A 21,028-nucleotide genomic window follows, 5' to 3' on the forward strand; every position below is an offset into this window, starting at 1 on the left:
GTACCTGGTTAGATATTCCTCTGATGAGAGGTGTACCTGGTTAGATATTCCTCTGATGAGAGGTGTACCTGGTTAGATATCCCTCTGATGAGAGGTGTACCTGGTTAGATGTCCCTCTGATGAGAGGTGTACCTGGTTAGATGTCCCTCTGATGAGAGGTGTACCTGGTTAGATGTCCCTCTGATGAGAGGTGTACCTGGTTAGATATCCCTCTGATGAGAGGTGTACCTGGTTAGATATTCCTCTGATGAGAGGTGTACCTGGTTAGATGTCCCTCTGATGAGAGGTGTACCTGGTTAGATGTCCCTCTGATGAGAGGTGTACCTGGTTAGATGTCCCTCTGATGAGAGGTGTACCTGGTTAGATATCCCTCTGATGAGAGGTGTACCTGGTTAGATGTCCCTCTGATGAGAGGTGTACCTGGTTAGATATCCCTCTGATGAGAGGTGTACCTGGTTAGATATCCCTCTGATGAGAGGTGTACCTGGTTAGATATTCCTCTGATGAGAGGTGTACCTGGTTAGATATCCCTCTGATGAGAGGTGTACCTGGTTAGATATTCCTCTGATGAGAGGTGTACCTGGTTAGATGTCCCTCTGATGAGAGGTGCACCTGGTTAGATATCCCTCTGATGAGAGGTGTACCTGGTTAGATATCCCTCTGATGAGAGGTGTACCTGGTTAGATATCCCTCTGATGAGAGGTGTACCTGGTTAGATATCCCTCTGATGAGAGGTGTACCTGGTTAGATATCCCTCTGATGGGAGGTACACCTCGTTAGATATCCCTCTGATGGGAGGTACACCTCGTTAGATATCCCTCTGATGAGAGGTGTACCTAGGTTAGCTATCCCTCTGATGGGAAGCGTACCTGGTTAGCGACCCCTCTGATGAGAGGTGTACCGAGGTTAGCTACCCCTCTGATGGGAAGCGTACCTGGTTAGCTACCCCTCTGATGGGAAGCGTACCTGGTTAGCTACCCCTCTGATGGGAGGCGTACCTGGTTAGCTACCCCTCTGATGGGAAGCGTACCTGGTTAGCTACCCCTCTGATGGGACGCGTACCTGGTTAGCTACCCCTCTGATGGGAAGCGTACCTGGTTAGCTACCCCTCTGATGGGAAGTGTACCGAGGTTAGCTACCCCTCTGATGGGAAGCGTACCTGGTTAGCGACCCCTCTGATGGGAAGCGTACCTGGTTAGATATCCCTCTGATGGGAAGCGTACCTGGTTAGCGACCCCTCTGATGGGAGGCGTACCTGGTTAGCGACCCCTCTGATGGGAAGCGTACCTGGTTAGCTACCCCTCTGATGGGAGGTGTACCTGGTTAGATATCCCTCTGATGAGAGGTGTACCTGGTTAGATGTCCCTCTGATGAGAGGTGTACCTGGTTAGATATCCCTCTGATGAGAGGTGTACCTGGTTAGATATCCCTCTGATGAGAGGTGTACCTGGTTAGATATCCCTCTGATGAGAGGTGTACCTGGTTAGATATCCCTCTGATGAGAGGTGTACCTGGTTAGATATCCCTCTGATGAGAGGTGTACCTGGTTAGATATCCCTCTGATGAGAGGTGTACCTGGTTAGATATTCCTCTGATGAGAGGTGTACCTGGTTAGATATCCCTCTGATGAGAGGTGTACCTGGTTAGATGTCCCTCTGATGAGAGGTGTACCTGGTTAGATATTCCTCTGATGAGAGGTGTACCTGGTTAGATATCCCTCTGATGAGAGGTGTACCTGGTTAGATATCCCTCTGATGAGAGGTGTACCTGGTTAGATGTCCCTCTGATGAGAGGTGTACCTGGTTAGATATCCCTCTGATGAGAGGTGTACCTGGTTAGATATCCCTCTGATGAGAGGTGTACCTGGTTAGATATCCCTCTGATGAGAGGTGTACCTGGTTAGATATCCCTCTGATGAGAGGTGTACCTGGTTAGATATCCCTCTGATGAGAGGTGTACCTGGTTAGATATCCTTCTGATGGGAGGTACACCTCGTTAGATATCCCTCTGATGGGAGGTACACCTCGTTAGATATCCCTCTGATGAGAGGTGTACCTAGGTTAGCTATCCCTCTGATGGGAAGCGTACCTGGTTAGCGACCCCTCTGATGAGAGGTGTACCGAGGTTAGCTACCCCTCTGATGGGAAGCGTACCTGGTTAGCTACCCCTCTGATGGGAGGCATACCTGGTTAGCTACCCCTCTGATGGGACGCGTACCTGGTTAGCTACCCCTCTGATGGGAAGCGTACCTGGTTAGCTACCCCTCTGATGGGAAGCGTACCTGGTTAGCTACCCCTCTGATGGGAGGCGTACCTGGTTAGCTACCCCTCTGATGGGAGGCGTACCTGGTTAGCGACCCCTCTGATGGGAGGCGTACCTGGTTAGCGACCCCTCTGATGGGAGGCGTACCTGGTTAGCGACCCCTCTGATGGGAGGCGTACCTGGTTAGCGACCCCTCTGATGGGAGGCGTACCTGGTTAGCGACCCCTCTGATGGGAGACGTACCTGGTTAGCGACCCCTCTGATGGGAGGCGTACCTGGTTAGCGACCCCTCTGATGGGAGGTGTACCTGGTTAGCGACCCCTCTGATGGGAGGCGTACCTGGTTAGCGACCCCTCTGATGGGAGGTGTACCTGGTTAGCGACCCCTCTGATGGGAAGCGTACCTGGTTAGCTACCCCTCTGATGGGAGGCGTACCTGGTTAGCGACCCCTCTGATGGGAGACGTACCTGGTTAGCGACCCCTCTGATGGGAGACGTACCTGGTTAGCTACCCCTCTGATGGGAGGCGTACCTGGTTAGCGACCCCTCTGATGGGAGGCGTACCTGGTTAGCGACCCCTCTGATGGGAGGCGTACCTGGTTAGCTACCCCTCTGATGGGAGACGTACCTGGTTAGCGACCCCTCTGATGGGAGGCGTACCTGGTTAGCTACCCCTCTGATGGGAGGCGTACCTGGTTAGCGACCCCTCTGATGGGAGGCGTACCTGGTTAGCGACCCCTCTGATGGGAGGCGTACCTGGTTAGCGACCCCTCTGATGGGAGGCGTACCTGGTTAGCGACCCCTCTGATGGGAGGCGTACCTGGTTAGCGACCCCTCTGATGGGAGGCGTACCTGGTTAGCGACCCCTCTGATGGGAGGTGTACCTGGTTAGCGACCCCTCTGATGGGAGGCGTACCTGGTTAGCGACCCCTCTGATGGGAGGCGTACCTGGTTAGCTACCCCTCTGATGGGAGGTGTACCTGGTTAGCGACCCCTCTGATGGGAGGCGTACCTGGTTAGCGACCCCTCTGATGGGAGGTGTACCTGGTTAGCGACCCCTCTGATGGGAAGCGTACCTGGTTAGCGACCCCTCTGATGGGAGACGTACCTGGTTAGCGACCCCTCTGATTGGAGGTGTACCTGGTTAGCGACCCCTCTGATGGGAGGCGTACCTGGTTAGCGACCCCTCTGATTGGAGGACAGCATTTGAACTGTGTGGCCCCAGCAGGGATGTGTTCAGCAGACAGGCTGAGGTAGTGATGGGTGGTCTCCACCGTCAGAGGGGCTCCAGCCTGCTTCGCTGCCTGGATCAGGGCCAGGGGCTGGGCAGAGGACAGGTGCACTATGTGGCAATGCACCCTTGAGAGAGACATACACAGTCCACATCAGAGCCTAGGGCTGGGCAAAGGACAGGTGCACAATGTGGCAATGCTCCCTAGAGAGTTAGAGATAAAACCTCTGTACATTTGAAATGTCACTGCTTTTGTTTTGTATACAAATTGTCAATAAATAGAATGTTGAAAAAACTAAGAGAGATACTCAGAGGGGCATCTCTAAACGCTCGTTGCTGATCTCTAACGATTACATATGAACTCAAACAGCAGCACAGGACATAACACAGCTTCCATCACTATGGTGGGCGTGTTCCTACTGGTACTGCAGGCAGAGCTCGGTGACAGTAGCAGTAGAGATAGTAGTAGTAGCAGTAGTACTAGCAGTAGCATAGGTAGTAGTAGTAGTTGTAGTAGTAGTAGCAGTAGCAGTAGTAGCAGTAGTAGCAGTAGTAGCAGTAGTAGTAGCAGTAGCAGTAGTAGTAGTGTAACCGATGTGAAATGGCTAGCTAGTTAGCGGTGGTGGGCGCTAATAGCGTTTCAATCGGTGACGTCACTCGCTCTGAGACCTGAAGTAGTTGTTCCCCTTGCTCTGCAAGAGCCGTGGCTTTTGTGGCGCGATGGGTAACGATGCTTCGAGGGTGGCTGTTGTCGATGTCTGCAGAGGGTCCCCGGTTCGAGCCCGGGGCGAGGGGACGGACGAAAGTCATACTGTTACGGTAGCAGCGGAAGCAGTACTAGTAGTAGTAGTAGTAGTAGATCTTACTGGTATTTCAGGCAGAGCTCAGTGACAGTTCGAATGGCCTCCAGCTCCATAACATCTGGTCTGGACTTGAGGAAGGTGGAGTACTCTTTGGGGTCTATGAAAAGCAGTGATGGGGATGGAAGTAGTACGGTTAAATTACTCTGACACACCAGTAGCAAAATACTGCTTCATCTTTCTGATGACTTTTTTGTGCCATCGGCGTTAAAATGATACCTGCTTCGTCTGATGGCAGGGGGACATCCCTCTCAGCATGAAACTACAGAGAAAGGAGAAGAAGTCAAAGTTGGTATTTGTTAACCCCTTAGTTATAAGGTGTATAACATTGATTAATCAATTCCCTTCAATCTCTTTCAAGAGGATTTTTGCAACCCCATAGCTTACAAGTTTTATATTATAGAGTAGAGTTACATAGAAATACAACAAGAAAAAAAAAACTTTCCAATGCAGTGAGTGTGTTTGTGAGGAAGCTGTGAATTCTAGAATGAGGAACTGGGCATGCTCAATCAAAAGTTTGTTGTGAAAAAAACGTATTTAGGAACCGTGTTCAAAAGGTCTATACTGGAAAAAAGGAGAAACCTGTACTCACTGAAATGCCCTTGTAAGTCACTACCATAGTGGACATGTCCCTGTAAGCCATTACCATAGTGGACATGTCCCTGTAAGTCACTACCATAGTAGACATGTCCCTGTAAGTCACTACCATAGTGGACATGTCCCTGTAAGTCACTACCATAGTAGACATGTCCCTGTAAGTCACTACCATAGTGGACATGTCCCTGTAAGTCACTACCATAGTAGACATGTCCCTGTAAGTCACTACCATAGTGGACATGTCCCTGTAAGTCACTACCATAGTAGACATGTTCCTGTAAGTCACTACCATAGTAGACATGTCCCTGTAAGTCACTACCATAGTGGACATGTCCCTGTAAGTCACTACCATAGTGGACATGTCCCTGTAAGTCACTACCATAGTGGACATGCCCCTGTAAGTCACTACCATAGTGGACATGTCCCTGTAAGTCACTACCATAGTGGACATGTCCCTGTAAGTCACTACCATAGTGGACATGTCCCTGTAAGTCACTACCATAGTAGACATGTTCCTGTAAGTCACTACCATAGTAGACATGTCCCTGTAAGTCACTACCATAGTGGACATGCCCCTGTAAGTCACTACCATAGTGGACATGTCCCTGTAAGTCACTACCATAGTGGACATGTCCCTGTAAGTCACTACCATAGTGGACATGTCCCTGTAAGTCACTACCATAGTGGACATGTCCCTGTAAGTCACTATCATAGTAGACATGTCCCTGTAAGTCACTACCATAGTGGACATGTCCCTGTAAGTCACTACCATAGTGGACATGTCCCTGTAAGTCACTATCATAGTGGACATGTCCCTGTAAGTCACTACCATAGTGGACATGTCCATGTAAGTCACTACCATAGTGGACATGTCCCTGTAAGTCACTACCATAGTGGACATGTCCCTGTAAGTCACTACCATAGTGGACATGTCCCTGTAAGTCACTACCATAGTGGACATGTCCCTGTAAGTCACTACCATAGTAGACATGTCCCTGTAAGTCACTACCATAGTGGACATGTCCCTGTAAGTCACTACCATAGTAGACATGTCCCTGTAAGTCACTACCATAGTAGACATGTCCATGTAAGACACTACCATAGTAGACATGTCCCTGTAAGTCACTACCATAGTGGACATGTCCCTGTAAGTCACTACCATAGTAGACATGTCCCTGTAAGTCACTACCATAGTGGACATGTCCCTGTAAGTCACTACCATAGTAGACATGTCCCTGTAAGTCACTACCATAGTGGACATGTCCCTGTAAGTCACTACCATAGTGGACATGTCCATGTAAGTCACTACCATAGTAGACATGTCCCTGTAAGTCACTACCATAGTGGACATGTCCCTGTAAGTCACTACCATAGTAGACATGTCCCTGTAAGTCACTACCATAGTAGACATGTCCCTGTAAGTCACTAGCATAGTGGACATGTCTCTGTAAGTCACTACCATAGTAGACATGTCTCTGTAAGTCATTCCCATAGTAGACATGTCCCTGTAAGTCACTATCATAGTAGACATGTCCATGTAAGTCACTACCATAGTAGACATGTCCATGTAAGTCACTACCATAGTAGACATGTCCATGTAAGTCATTACCATAGTGGACATGTCCATGTAAGTCATTACCATAGTGGACATGTCCATGTAAGTCACAACCATAGTAGACATGTCTCTGTAAGTCACTACCATAGTAGACATTCCCCTGTAAGTCACTATTATAGTGGACATGTCCCTTTAAGTCAGAAGTCTGAATTGAAACGGACGAGTTTCGGCGACAGCCTTTGTCAGTTTGCTCTGACCTCTGCTGCTTAAAAGACATTAAAACAGAAAGGATATGAGGCGTATTTTATTTCCCATCTGTCTGTGAGTTACCAGGAGAACGGTCTCTGTGCCCTGTAGCTGTTTCATGGCCATGTGCAGATCCTCGTCAGTCACATGAGGGAACTCCTCAACTCCACTGTGGATCAGGAAACACTTAAAACCAGCCACCCCAGCCTGGATCATAGGGAGCAGCTCCAGCTGCAGAGACAGAGACATTTGTATCAGATAGTTTCATAGAAACCACTATCATAACGTTGAGGTAAAATAAATAAATCATTAATCAGAAGACTATTGATCAGATATGAAAATATCTGAAAAGTTATTTTAGGAAATGATAACTTTGTAATCTGAATATTTTTCCTTGGTGCCCCAACTTCCTAGTTAATTAGTTACGTTATTAATCAGTTGATCGCGTAATAACTAATTACAGAGAATCTTTGATAAAAACTATAAGTCTTCAATTTAATGATAGTAAAGACACGACACCACTATGGGTAGAAGCCAAAGACACACCACAGGGCTTTGGTTTAGGTTCACCCGAGTAATTGGTCATATTCTTAATTGTCCCGCAAAAAACATCCATCCTTTCCTCGTCTCGTCTCCTTGAATCTCTACAGATCTGATATAACTGACCAGGCTAAGGCCAGCATAGTAATGAGCATCCATGTTATGTTCACCTGCCGAGTCTGTCCCAATCAGGGCAGATCAAGGGAAGACGATGAGGAGAGGTGTAACGATCGTCGTCGGGAGAAGGTGAAGAGGACCAAGGTGCAGCGTGGTAAGTATCCATAATACTTTTAATCAAGATGAACCGCGAACAAAAACAACAAAACGAACAGTTCTGACAGGTGCAACAAACACTAACCAGAAAATAACAACCCACAAACACAGGTGTGAAAACAGGCTACCTAAGTACCAATCAGAGACGACGATAGACAGCTGCCTCTGATTGAGAACCATACCAGGCCAAACACATAGAAATAGAAAATCTAGACCTACAACATAGAATACCCACCCACATCACACCCTGACCAAACTAAACATAGAAACATACAAAGCAATCTACGGTCAGGGCGTGACAAGAGGACAGGACTTTTTGACAAATTTGAGAAAGAGTCTTCCCACTGGGAAGAGATGTCAGATCAACGTCTAGTTTATATTTACATTTATATTTACACAAAATGCCCTTTAAATGTATAACTTTTTTTGCAAATCCAATCAGTTTTCCAGGTTGATGGAAACAGCGTTTATTTCAACCGGTTTTTGCCTAGTGGGGTTAGTTTTATCTCTACTTTTTGTCCCTCAACCAACTCTGTGACCTTGTGGTTAGAGTGTCTGCCCTGAGATTGGAAGCTTGGACGTTTTGATTGGACGTTTTGATTGGACGTTTTGATTGGACGTTTTGATCCCTGGCGAGTCATACTAAATACTGTAAAAATGGGACCTGATGCATCTCTGCTTGGCACTCAGCATTTAAGGAGATAGATTGTTGGGGGGGGGGCCCTGCGATAGACTAGCATCCTGTCCAGGGGGTGTTCTTGTACATCCTGCTATCATTCCCACAGCTAGTACTGTACCTGGTTGCCAGGGATGACCCCTCCCCAGAAGGCAGTGTCTACAAAACACTTTCCTGACGCTGCTGCCATCTTCTCATGGAAGTTATCCAGGGTGGTGGTCGGCGGGATGCTGTTGCTATGGAGACAGTAATTAGAACACAGTTCAATTTTGCAAATTTTAAATCTCTTTTCAATTAATTTTTTTTTTTTTTTGTTGATATCCTTAGTGATCCTCAGTTTGGCCAGATCTGAATGTGTTCGTTGAGTACAGGAGTAGCCTAATAAGTGAGTCAATGTGACAGGCATGTCTTGACAATGTGATCTTTATTCAAGGTCAGCTTTAGAAAAGTGCATTTGAGGCAATCTGTAGTTTACCCTTCCACTATCTCAGACTCTTAACCTCTGACCTTACGCCTGAATCTGGACAATGGGTAACCTCTGATTTTACGCCTGAATCTGGACAATGGGTAATAGTTCAATCTGTGGTTACCCTCCCACTATCTCAGACTCCTAACCTCTGACCTTACGCCTGAATCTGGACAATGGGTAATGGTTCTATGGGAAAAGGGAATCAGACTCTATCACTCCTTACTGCTACCCATTTGGCCTTAACTCCCCCATGTCTGCAAATCTGAGGGGTCCGGATAGGCATAACCAGATAAGCTTTAACCTCACAGATCTGCAAACATTGAAGGGTTAAGGCCAAGGTAAGGGGTAGGGAACTAATTGTGACTGGCTGCTCCATGTTCTTGGTCAGAGGACCACAATGGAAATCCCAGACTTTATCCTCCATGATTCCATGTACTGTACATGTATGTATTTATCAGGCTTATGTGTGGTTGTTTTAACAATGGTAGAATTAATAAACTAAACTCAACTTTGTAGTGATTTACAGGGGCATGTCTACTATGGTAGTGACTTACAGGGGCATGTCTACTATGGTAGTGACTTACAGGGACATGTCTACTATGGTAGTGACTTACAGGGACATGTCCACTATGGTAGTGACTTACAGGGACATGTCCACTATGGTAATGACTTACAGGAACATGTCTACTATGGTAATGGCTTACAGGGACATGTCCACTATGGTAGTGACTTACAGGGACATGTCCACTATGGTAATGACTTACAGGGACATGTCCACTATGGTAATGACTTACATGGACATGTCTACTATGGTAGTGACTTACAGGGACATGTCCACTATGGTAGTGACTTACATGGACATGTCTACTATGGTAGTGACTTACAGGGACATGTCCACTATGGTAATGACTTACATGGACATGTCTACTATGGTAATGACTTACAGGGGCATGTCCACTATGGTAGTGACTTACAGGGACATGTCCACTATGGTAGTGACTTACAGGGACATGTCCACTATGGTAATGACTTACAGGGACATGTCCACTATGGTAATGACTTACATGGACATGTCTACTATGGTAGTGACTTACAGGGACATGTCCACTATGGTAGTGACTTACATGGACATGTCTACTATGGTAGTGACTTACAGGGACATGTCCACTATGGTAATGACTTACATGGACATGTCTACTATGGTAATGACTTACAGGGGCATGTCCACTATGGTAGTGACTTACAGGGACATGTCCACTATGGTAGTGACTTACAGGGACATGTCCACTATGGTAATGACTTACAGGGACATGTCCACTATGGTAGTGACTTACAGGGACATGTCTACTATGGTAGTGATTTACAGGGACATGTCCACTATGGTAGTGACTTACAGGAACATGTCTACTATGGTAGTGACTTACAGGGGCATGTCCACTATGGTAATGACTTACAGGAACATGTCTACTATGGTAGTGACTTACAGGGGCACGTCTACTATGGTAGTGACTTACAGGGGCATGTCCACTATGGTAGTGACTTACAGGGGCATGTCTACTATGGTAATGACTTACAGGGGCATGTCTACTATGGTAATGACTTACAGGGGCATGTCTACTATGGTAGTGACTTACAGGGGCATGTCTACTATGGTAGTGACTTACAGGGGCATGTCCACTATGGTAGTGACTTACAGGGGCATGTCTAATATGGTAATGACTTACAGAGACATGTCCGCTATGGTAATGACTTACAGGGGCATGTCAACTATGGTAATGACTTACAGGGGCATGTCTACTATGGTAGTGACCCCTCCTGCAGCAGCGGCCCTCGTGGCGGTCCAGAATCCCTCCCAGGTGGTGCGACCCGGTTCATTCACATGGACGTGACAGTCCACGATACCAGGCATCACCAGACGGTCTCCCACATCCAACACCTGCCATCAGTGTAACAGATGTATGTTATAAATACAGCTATACATGTTATAGCACCTGCCATGAAATAACTGATGATTGGCTGAGAGAAATTAAGGATTAAAAGATTGTGGGGGCTGTTTTGTTAGACTTCAGTGCGGATTTTGACATTGTCGATCATAGTCTGTTGCTGGAAAAACGTATATGCTATGGCTTTACACGTCTTGCTATATTGTGGCTAAAGAGTTACCTGTCTAACAGAACACAGAGGGTTTTCTTTAAATGGAAGCCTCTCCAACAAAATCCAGGTAGAATCAGAAATTCCCCAGGGCAGCTGTCTAGGCCCCTTACTTTTTTCAATTTTTATTAACAACATCTTACAAAAAGTAAGGAGCCTAGACAGCTGCCCTGGCGAATTTCTGATTTTCTGAGTAAAGCTACGTCAGTAATGCTACGTCAGTAAAGCTACATCAGTAAAGCTACATTAGTAATGCTACGTCAGTAATACTAATGCTACGTCAGTAATGCTACATCAATAATGCTACATCAGTAATACTAATGCTACGCCAGTAATGCTACATCAGTAATGCTACGTCAGTAAAGCTACGTCAGTAATGCTACATCAGTAATGCTACGTCAGTAATGCTACATCAGTAATACTACGTCAGTAAAGCTACATTAGTAATGCTACATCAGTAATACTACTTCAGTAATGCTACATCAGTAATACTAATGCTACGTCAGTAATGCTACATCAGTAATGCTACATCAGTAATGCTACATCAGTAATACTAAAGCTACGTCAGTAATGCTACGTCAGTAATGCTACATCAGTAATGCTACATCAGTAATACTACGTCAGTAAAGCTACGTCAGTAATATTACATCAATAATGCTACATCAGTAATACTAATGCTACGTCAGTAATGCTACATCAGTAATGCTACGTCAGTAAAGCTACATCAGTAATACTAATGCTACGTCAGTAATACTACGTCAGTAATGCTACATCAGTAATGCTACATCAGTAATGCTACGTCAGTAATACTACGTCAGTAAAGCTACATTAGTAATGCTACATCAGTAATACTACGTCAGTAATGCTACATCAGTAATACTAATGCTACGTCAGTAATGCTACATCAGTAATGCTACGTCAGTAAAGCTACATCAGTAATACTAATGCTACGTCAGTAATACTACGTCAGTAATGCTACATCAGTAATGCTACATCAGTAATGCTACATCAGTAATGCTACGTCAGTAAAGCTACGTCAGTAATATTACATCAATAATGCTACATCAGTAATACTAATGCTACGTCAGTAATGCTACATCAGTAATGCTACGTCAGTAAAGCTACGTCAGTAATGCTACGTCAGTAATGCTACATCAGTAATACTAATGCTACGTCAGTAAAGCTACATCAGTAATACTAATGCTACGTCAGTAATACTACGTCAGTAATGCTACATCAGTAATGCTACATCAGTAATGCTACATCAGTAATGCTACATCAGTAATACTAATGCTACGTCAGTAATGCTACATCAGTAATGCTACGTCAGTAAAGCTACGTCAGTAATGCTACGTCAGTAATGCTACATCAGTAATACTAATGCTACGTCAGTAATACTACGTCAGTAATGCTACATCAGTAATGCTACGTCAGTAATGCTAGGTCAGTAATGCTACATCAGTAATGCTACATCAGTAATACTAATGCTACGTCAGTAATACTACATCAGTAATGCTACATCAGTAATACTAATGCTACGTCAGTAATGCTACATCAGTAATACTACGTCAGTAATGCTACGTCAGTAATGCTACATCAGTAATACTACGTCAGTAATGCTACGTCAGTAATACTACGTCAGTAAAGCTACGTCAGTAATGCTACATCAGTAATGCTACGTCAGTAATGCTACATCAGTAATACTACATCAGTAATGCTACGTCAGTAAAGCTACGTCAGTAATGCTACATCAGTAAAGATACATCAGTAATGCTACGTCAGTAATGCTACATCAGTAATGCTACATCAGTAATGCTACGTCAGTAAAGCTACGTCAGTAATGCTACATCAGTAATGCTACGTCAGTAATGCTACGTCAGTAATGCTACGTCAGTAATGCTACATCAGTAATGCTACGTCAGTAATGCTACATCAGTAATACTACGTCAGTAAAGCTACGTCAGTAATGCTACATCAGTAATGCTACATCAGTAATGCTACATCAGTAATACTACATCAGTAATGCTACGTCAGTAATGCTACGTCAGTAATGCTACATCAGTAATGCTACGTCAGTAAAGCTACGTCAGTAATGCTACATCAGTAATGCTACATCAGTAATGCTACGTCAGTAATGCTACATCAGTAATGCTACATCAGTAATGCTACGTCAGTAATGCTACATCAGTAATGCTACATCAGTAATGCTACATCAGTAATACTACGTCAGTAATGCTACATCAGTAATGCTACGTCAGTAATGCTACGTCAGTAATGCTACATCAGTAATGCTACGTCAGTAAAGCTACGTCAGTAATGCTACATCAGTAATGCTACATCAGTAATGCTACATCAGTAATGCTACATCAGTAATGCTACATCAGCAATGCTACATCAGCAATGCTACATCAGCAATACTACGTTATAGATCAGTGTGCCTCAATCCTGGTCCTGGGCATTATCATGAACACGTATAACTATTTATAATTTATAATCTGGTCCTGGGCACCCAACGGGGTTTACATTTAGTTTTTTGCCTGATTCAAATCATTCAAACTTGATGATGAGTTGATGATTTGAATCAGCTGTGTAGTGCTAGGGGCAAAAACAAAAAATGTGCACATCCTTGTGTCTCAAGACCAGGATTAAGATACACCGTTATAAATAGTTATACACCTTCATAGTAATGCTCAATCGGTAATGGCCAAATGGCACCTCATTCCCTATATAGTGAACTACTTTTGGCCAGGGCCCTTAGGGCTCATAGGACTCTGGTCAAAAGTAGTTCACTATGTAGGGAATAGGGTGGTATTTGGGACACAGATGTAGTAATACAGATGTTATTACAGTGTAATTACTTTTATTTTTTTTGAATGACGAACGACTTCAGCAATCTAGGCCACAAAATAGCCTCGGTTGAACTATGCAAATGAGTGATGAATAAATACACTGAATGACAGTATCTTTTCTCTCCAACAGGGGGAGGAAGTGAGCCAGAGAACCAAGTTTTAAGTTTCCAGTTTTATTAGTCTTATGTACAGGATACACTGTCCAACGAAATGCTTACTTCAGGTTCCTTCTCTATAATGCAACACCAATAAGAAATAATAAAATAAATAATTAAAGATAAGATAAGAATAAAATTAACACATTAGCATAAGTATAGTACAGGAAGTCAAAACTATAGTACAATATTTACACATGTATCGGAGTAAGTGGGATTGGGGGGGGGCAAGTGATTCAATTGTGCAGTATTAGCAATAGTAAAAAAGTCTCATAGCAGTAATTTGGGTGGCAGGTAGCCTAGTGGTGAGAGTGTTAAGCTAGTAACTGCAAGGTTGGTGGGTCGAATCCCCGAGCTGACATGGTGAAAATCTGTTGTTCTGCCTCTGAACAAGGCAGTTAACCCACTGCTCCTAGGCTATCATTGTAAAAAAGTATTTGTTCTTAACTGACTTGCCTAGTTAAAAAAAAAAAAAATTGTGCTGTGTGTGTAGCATGAATTTACACTGAGTGCACAAGGCACTAAGGACACCTGCTCTTTCCATTTGACTGACCAGGTGAATCCAGGTGAAAGCTATGATCTCTTATTGATGTGACTTGTTAAATCCACTTCAATCAGTGTAGATGAAGGGGAGGAGACAATTGAGACATGGATTGTGTATGTGTGCCATTCAGAGGGTGAATGGAGAAGACAAAATATTGAAGTGCCTTTCAACGGGGTATGGTAGTAGGTGCCAAGCGCAACGGTCGTGTTAAGACCTGCAAGGCTGCAGGGTTTTTCACCCTCAACAGTTTCCCGTGTATCAAGAATGGTCCACCACCCAAAGGGCATCCAGCCAACTTGACACAACTGTGGGAAGCATTGGAGTCAACATGGCCCAGCCTTCCTGTGGAACGCTTTCGACACCTTGTAGAGTCCACGAATTGGTTGACTCAATATTAGGAAAGTGTCCTTATTGTTTGTACACTCAGTGTATATAAACTCAGCAAAAAATGAAACGTCCTCTCACTGTCAACTGCGTTTATTTTCAGCAAACTTAATGTGCAAATATTTGTATGAACATAACAAGATTCAACAACTGAGACATAAACTGAACAAGTTCCATAGACATATGACTAACAGAAATGGACTAATGTGTCCCTGAACAAAGGGGGGGGGGTCAAAATCAAAAGTAACAGTCAGTATCTGGTGTGGCCACCAGCTGCATTAAGTACTGCAGTGCATCTCGTCCTCATGGACTGCACCAGATTTGCCAGTTCTTGCTGTGAGATGTTACCCCACTCTTCCTGTAATGTACAGCGTTGATATTGCCTACAATGACAACAAGCTCAGTCCGATGATGCTGTGACACACCGCCCCAGACCATGACGGACCCTCCACCTCCAAATCGATACCGCTCCAGAGTACAGGCCTCGGGGTAACGCTCATTCCTTCGACGATAAACACGAATCCGACCATCACCCCTGGTGAGACAAAACTCCGACTCGTCAGTGAAGAGCACTTTTTGCCACTCTGGTCTGGTCCAGCAACAGTGGGTTTATGCTCATAGGTGACGTTGTTGCTGGTGATGGCTGGTAAGGACCTGCCTTACATCAGGCCTACAAGCCCTCAGTCCAGCTTCTCTCAGCCTGTTACAGACAGTCTGAAGGAGAGGTTGTGCATTCCTGGTGTAACTCGGGCAGTTGTTGTTGCCATCCTGTACCTGTCCCGCAGGTGTGATGTTCGGATGTACCGATCCTGTGCAGGTGTTGTTACACGTGGGTGCCACTGTGAGGACGATCAGCTGTCTGTCCTGTCTCCCTGTAGCGCTGTCTTAGGCGTCTCACAGTATGGACATTGCAATTTATTGCCCTGGCCATATCTGCAGTCCTTATGCCTCCTTGCAGCATGCCTAAGGCACATTCACGCAGATCAGCAGGGACCCTGGGCATCTTTCTTTTGGTGTTTTTCAGAGTCAGTAGAAAGGCCTCTTTAGTGTCTTAAGTTTTCATAACTGTGACCTTAATTGCCTTCCGTCTGTAAGCTGTTAATGTCTTAATGACCGTACCACAGGTACATGTTCATTAATTGTTTATGGTTCATTGAACAAGCATGGGAAACAGTGTTTAAACCCTTTACAATAAAGATCTGTGAAGTTATTTGGATTTTTACGAATTATCTTTGAAAGACAGGGTCCTGAAAAAGGGGCGTTTTTTCTTTTCTTCTGAGATTATGTGTGTGTGTGTGTGTGTGTGTGTTTGTGTGTGTGGATGTGTGGGTGTCTGTGCGGGTGTGTGCGTGAATGTACATGTGTGCCACGGTCTCTTATGACCGAAAAGAGATTCTGGATATCAGAACAGCGATTACTCACCTCAAACTGGACAATTTTTTAAAAAATGTAACGAGTCAGACGCAAAAGATTTACTGCTGCACCCGTCATTCGCATGAAAGAGGAGACGCTGACACAAGGGATGCAGATCCGGGTGGCTTGTGAGAATTTGTAGGCGAGTGGGTAACCCGCCTCTACCATCCGTCCTATTGGCCAACGTGCAATCACTGGAGAATAAACTGGATGAACTCCATTTGAGACTATCCTACCAACGGGACATTAAAAACATCTGTTTCACCATGTCGTGTCTCAACGACGACATGGATAACATACAGTTGGCTGGGGTTTCCGTGACAAGACAGAACAGCTACCTCCGGTAAGACGAGGGGTGGTGGTCAGTGCCTATTTGTCAATAACAACTGGTGTGCGCGATCTAATATTAAAGAAGCCTCAAGGTTTTGCTTGCCTGAGGTAGAGTACCTCATGATAAGCTGTAGACCACACTATTTACCATTAAAGTTTTCATCTATATTTTTCGTAGCTGTCTATTTACCACCACAAACCGATGCTGGCACTAAGACCGCACTCAACGAGCTGTATAAGGCCATAAGCAAACAAGATAATGCTCATCCCGAGGCGGCGCTCAGTTTTAGCTAATTTATAACAGCATGTCACATGTGCAACCACAGGAAAAAAAAACTCTAAACCACCTTATAACACATTTAAGGTAAAACCCAGATGCAGAAAGTGTAGAAGAAACAAAAGTTTATTACTAACAACAGGGGCAGGCAAAATACAGGTCAAGGCAGGCAGGCAGGGGTCAATAATCCGGACAACGTATAAAGGGTCCAGAACGGCAGGCAGTCTCAGGGTCAGGGCAGGCAGGGGTCAAAACCCGGGAAGGACTAGAAAACAGAAGCAGGAAAACAGGCAGGAGCAGGGGGAACAAACGCTGGTAGGTATGAATGAACAAAACAAACTGGCAACAGACAAACAGAGAACACAGGTATAAATAAACTCGGGATAATGGGGAAGATGGGCGACACCTGGAGGGGGGTGGAGACAAGCACAAAGACAGGTGAAACAGATCAGGGTGTGACACATTCACATCTACTCCACACACAGAGACACATACAAAGCTCTCCCTCACCTTCCATTTGGCAAATCTGACCATAATTCTGTCCTCCTGATTCCTGCTTACAAGCAAAAAACGAAAGTAGGAAGCACCAGTGACTCGCTCAATACGGAAGTGGTCAGATGACGCAGATACTAAGCTACAGGACTGTTTTGCTAGCACAGACTGGGATATGTTCCGGGATTCATCTGATGGCATTGAGGAGTACACCACATCAGTCACCGGCTTCATCAATAAGTGCATAGATGACATCGTCCCCACAGTAACTGTACGTACATACCCCAACCAGAAGCCATGTATTACAGGCATCATCCGCAGTGAGCTAAATGCTAGAGCTGCCGCTTTCAAGGAGCGGGACACTCATCCTGACGCAAATAAGAAATCCCGCTATGCCCTCCGACGAACTATCAAACAGATAAATCATCAATACAGGACTAAGATTGAATCCTTCCACACCAGCTCTGATGCTTTTCGGATGTGGCAGGGCTTGCAAAATATTACAAACTACAAAGGAAGGCCCAGATGCGAGCTGCCCAGTAACACGAGCCGACCAGATGAGCTAAATGGACTGTTGGTGATGTGGAGATTAGTCCTAGGGTCCTTAGTTTAGTGATGAGCTCCAGCGACGGTCTCCAGTCCGGGGCCCGCAACGAAGGTGCCCAGTCCGGGGCCCGCAACGAAGGTGCCCAGTCCGTGGCCCGCAACGAGGGTGCCCAGTCCGGGGCCCGCAACGAAGGTGCCCAGTCCGGGGCCCGCAACGAAGGTGCCCAGTCCGGGGCCCGCAACGAAGGTGCCCAGTCCGTGGCCCGCAACGAGGGTGCCCAGTCCGTGGCCCGCAACGAGGGTGCCCAGTCCGTGGCCCGCAACGAGGGTGCCCAGTCCGGGGCCCGCAACGAGGGTGCCCAGTCCGGGGCCCGCAACGAGGGTGCCCAGTCCGGGGTCGGCGACGATGGTCCCCGCACCAGAGGTGCCACCAAAGTGGGGGGGAGCCAGTGGTGGAGCGGGGTCTGCGTCCCGCACCTGAGCCGCCACCGCGGATAGATGCCCACCCAGACCCTCCCCTATAGGTTTAGGTTTTGCGGCCGGAGTCCGCACCTTTGGGGGAAGGGAGGGGGGGTACTGTCACGCCTTGACCTTAGAGATCCTTTTTATGTCTCTATTTGGTAGCCCTTTTTCCCACCTGTCTTGGTGGGAGGTTAACTTTGTTTGTGGCACATAGCCTTAAGCTTCACGGTTGTTTTGTATTGTTTATTGTTTTTGTCGGCGTCATCCTAATAAAAGGGAATATGTACGATTCACCACTCTGCGCTTTGGTCTTCTCCTTTTGACGGCCGTGACAATATTGTAGTGGGCTCAGATGAGAAGAATGTTGGCTGGTCAAATGCAGGCTACTGTGCAACTTTCTCTCGCTCTCCTCAGCAGCAAGCGCACATGCACGCACGGAGTGTGAGAATGGTGGTGAATCACAAATTCAAGGTGTAGACAGCCTCTTCATTAATCTGCTTTAAAATTTGATTCAATTAGGCCTACAGGCTAACCTTTGTAGGCCCTTCCCCCTTGGAAGCAGAGTAGCCTACTGGCGTTTACAGCGTGATTCAGAAATTAGGGAGAGAGATTTTTAACTAGAGAAGAATGGATGAACCTTTCGATGTCGGTTCAGAATGTTATTTTGCTGGTCGGAACAGTGGAACAGAACAAATGGAATGTTATTTTGCTGGTCGGAACAGTGGAACAGAACAAATAGAATGTTATTTTGCTGGTCGGAACAGTGGAACAGAACAAATGGAATGTTATTTTGCTGGTCGGAACAGTGGAACAGAACAAATGGAATGTTATTTTGCTGGTCGGAACAGTGGAACAGAACAAATGGAATGTTATTTTGCTGGTCGGAACAGTGGAACAGAACAAATGGAATGTTATTTTGCTGGTCGGAACAGTGGAACAGAACAAATGGAATGTTATTTTGCTGGTCGGAACAGTGGAACAGAACAAATGGAATGTTATTTTGCTGGTCGGAACAGTGGAACAGAACAAATGGAATGTTATTTTGCTGGTCGGAACAGTGGAACAGAACAAATGGAATGTTATTTTGCTGGTCGGAACAGTGGAACAGAACAAATGGAATGTTATTTTGCTGGTCGGAACAGTGGAACAGAACAAATGGAATGTTATTTTGCTGGTCGGAACAGTGGAACAGAACAAGTGGAATGTTATTTTGCTGGTCGGAACAGTGGAACAGAACAAGTGGAATGTTATTTTGCTGGTCGGAACAGTGGAACAGAACAAATGGAATGTTATTTTGCTGGTCGGAACAGTGGAACAGAACAAATGGAATGTTATTTTGCTGGTCGGAACAGTGGAACAGAACAAATTAAATGATGAGAAAAACATTTAGGTTACAAGCCCTGGCTTAAAACTTTAACTGAACGTTTCATTTAGACTTTTCATAACACTGCTAGCTTAATTCAGTATTTGACTTCCATCCATGTTTGAGGACGTCAGGAGATGACGTGGAAACCAGCCACCATGGGCAACAGTTACATTCAAGTAGGATTTGGTTTTGGTTAGGTGCTGTGGACAGGGATAGTGGGTGAATCTGCCTCTGATTCCTAAGGTCGCAAGTTCAAATCCAGCTATATAATTTTTTTGTTGTTGAGATTTTTGTTTTAAACCTATCCCAAACCTTACCCATTCTGAGGTAATGCCTGAAATGAACCCTAACCTTAAAAATGTTGCATTAATACCTAAACTTAACCTAAAACACTTCGAAATCTGAAGTTTGCAACAACTTCAAAATTTGACGTTTGAGAAACATAGATGAACGTCTAATTCTGACGTGAGACTGTGAGAACGTTGAACTGGGAAGTGTTTTTCTTCATAGGAAATTATTACGCAAACATTTCCGAACAAACAAAGTAATAATTAACACAAAAAAATAACAATAAAAAGACCAAATTGAGCAGAAGCCTGAGAGCCAATCAATACCTACCTCACAGCCAGCAGCAGTATCCCCAGTAGAACCACTGGACTCTGGGAGGATTTTGTGTATCTTTCCCTCCTTGATGACAATCAGAGCAGGCCGTATCTCTGTGCCACACAGAACCCTGCTACTCCTCACTGCACTCACGGTCGACCCAGGCTCCATTACTGCAGGACCACCTGGGCTAGTCTAAAGAGTAAAACAAACGGGCTTTGCTAGTCTAAACGGGCTTTGCTAGTCTAAAGAGTAAAACAAACAGACTCTGCTTTTAAGTCTGGTCTGTGTGTAGATATTCTATTGAATACGGGCGAAGCACCTCCCCCAAGTCAGGCGAGCAAAGGCTTGCGTAAGATAGTGGTTACAGACAGTGATAAAGGTTTGTTGACCTCTCCTTTAGTCTGTATACAGAATGAACCCACGAGCCAAGGACCATGTATAAAGCAACTCATTTTCAGGGGGATATATGTTAGTAAAATATGTCTAGTGAGATCTATCTCTCGTTTAACATTAGATCTGTAACTTTTACACTAGCCTTAGACGTGGTGTGGCCAAAGCTATATTCTTGATTCATGTGAGTGCAGCTATTATCATACTGTAAATATCATGTATAGACACTGAGTATACAAAACAATTAAGAACACCTGCTCTTTCCATGACAGACTGACCAGGTGAATCCAGCTAAAAGCTATGATCCCTTATTGATGTCACTTGTTAAATCCACTTCAATTAGTGTAGATGAAGG

At 45.2% G+C, this 21,028-nt stretch overlaps 1 protein-coding gene across 3 annotated transcripts in view; it reads right to left on the reverse strand.

Annotated features, from left to right (window-relative positions):
- Positions 1-20,577, reverse strand: part of LOC139541659 (allantoinase, mitochondrial) — a 31,547-nt gene extending 10,970 nt beyond the window's left edge. The window contains exons 1-7 of one of the 3 annotated variants that reach the window (XM_071346546.1): positions 20,296-20,577; positions 10,493-10,644; positions 8,361-8,475; positions 6,835-6,981; positions 4,572-4,614; positions 4,359-4,452; positions 3,434-3,620 (exon numbers count right to left, since the gene is read on the reverse strand). In XM_071346546.1, coding sequence (XP_071202647.1) covers positions 3,434-3,620; positions 4,359-4,452; positions 4,572-4,614; positions 6,835-6,981; positions 8,361-8,475; positions 10,493-10,644; positions 20,296-20,451 — 894 coding nt within the window. In that variant the 5' untranslated portion in view covers positions 20,452-20,577. Of the gene's footprint in view, positions 1-3,433; positions 3,621-4,358; positions 4,453-4,571; positions 4,615-6,834; positions 6,982-8,360; positions 8,476-9,232; positions 9,253-10,492; positions 10,645-20,295 lie in introns of those variants that run through there. The other 2 variants (XM_071346547.1, XM_071346548.1) reach the window with 2 other exon arrangements.
- Between the last annotated feature and the right edge of the window lie 451 nt (positions 20,578-21,028).

This window comes from Salvelinus alpinus, chromosome 16 (assembly GCF_045679555.1).
Source record: "Salvelinus alpinus chromosome 16, SLU_Salpinus.1, whole genome shotgun sequence".
NCBI classification, from domain to species: domain Eukaryota; kingdom Metazoa; phylum Chordata; class Actinopteri; order Salmoniformes; family Salmonidae; genus Salvelinus; species Salvelinus alpinus.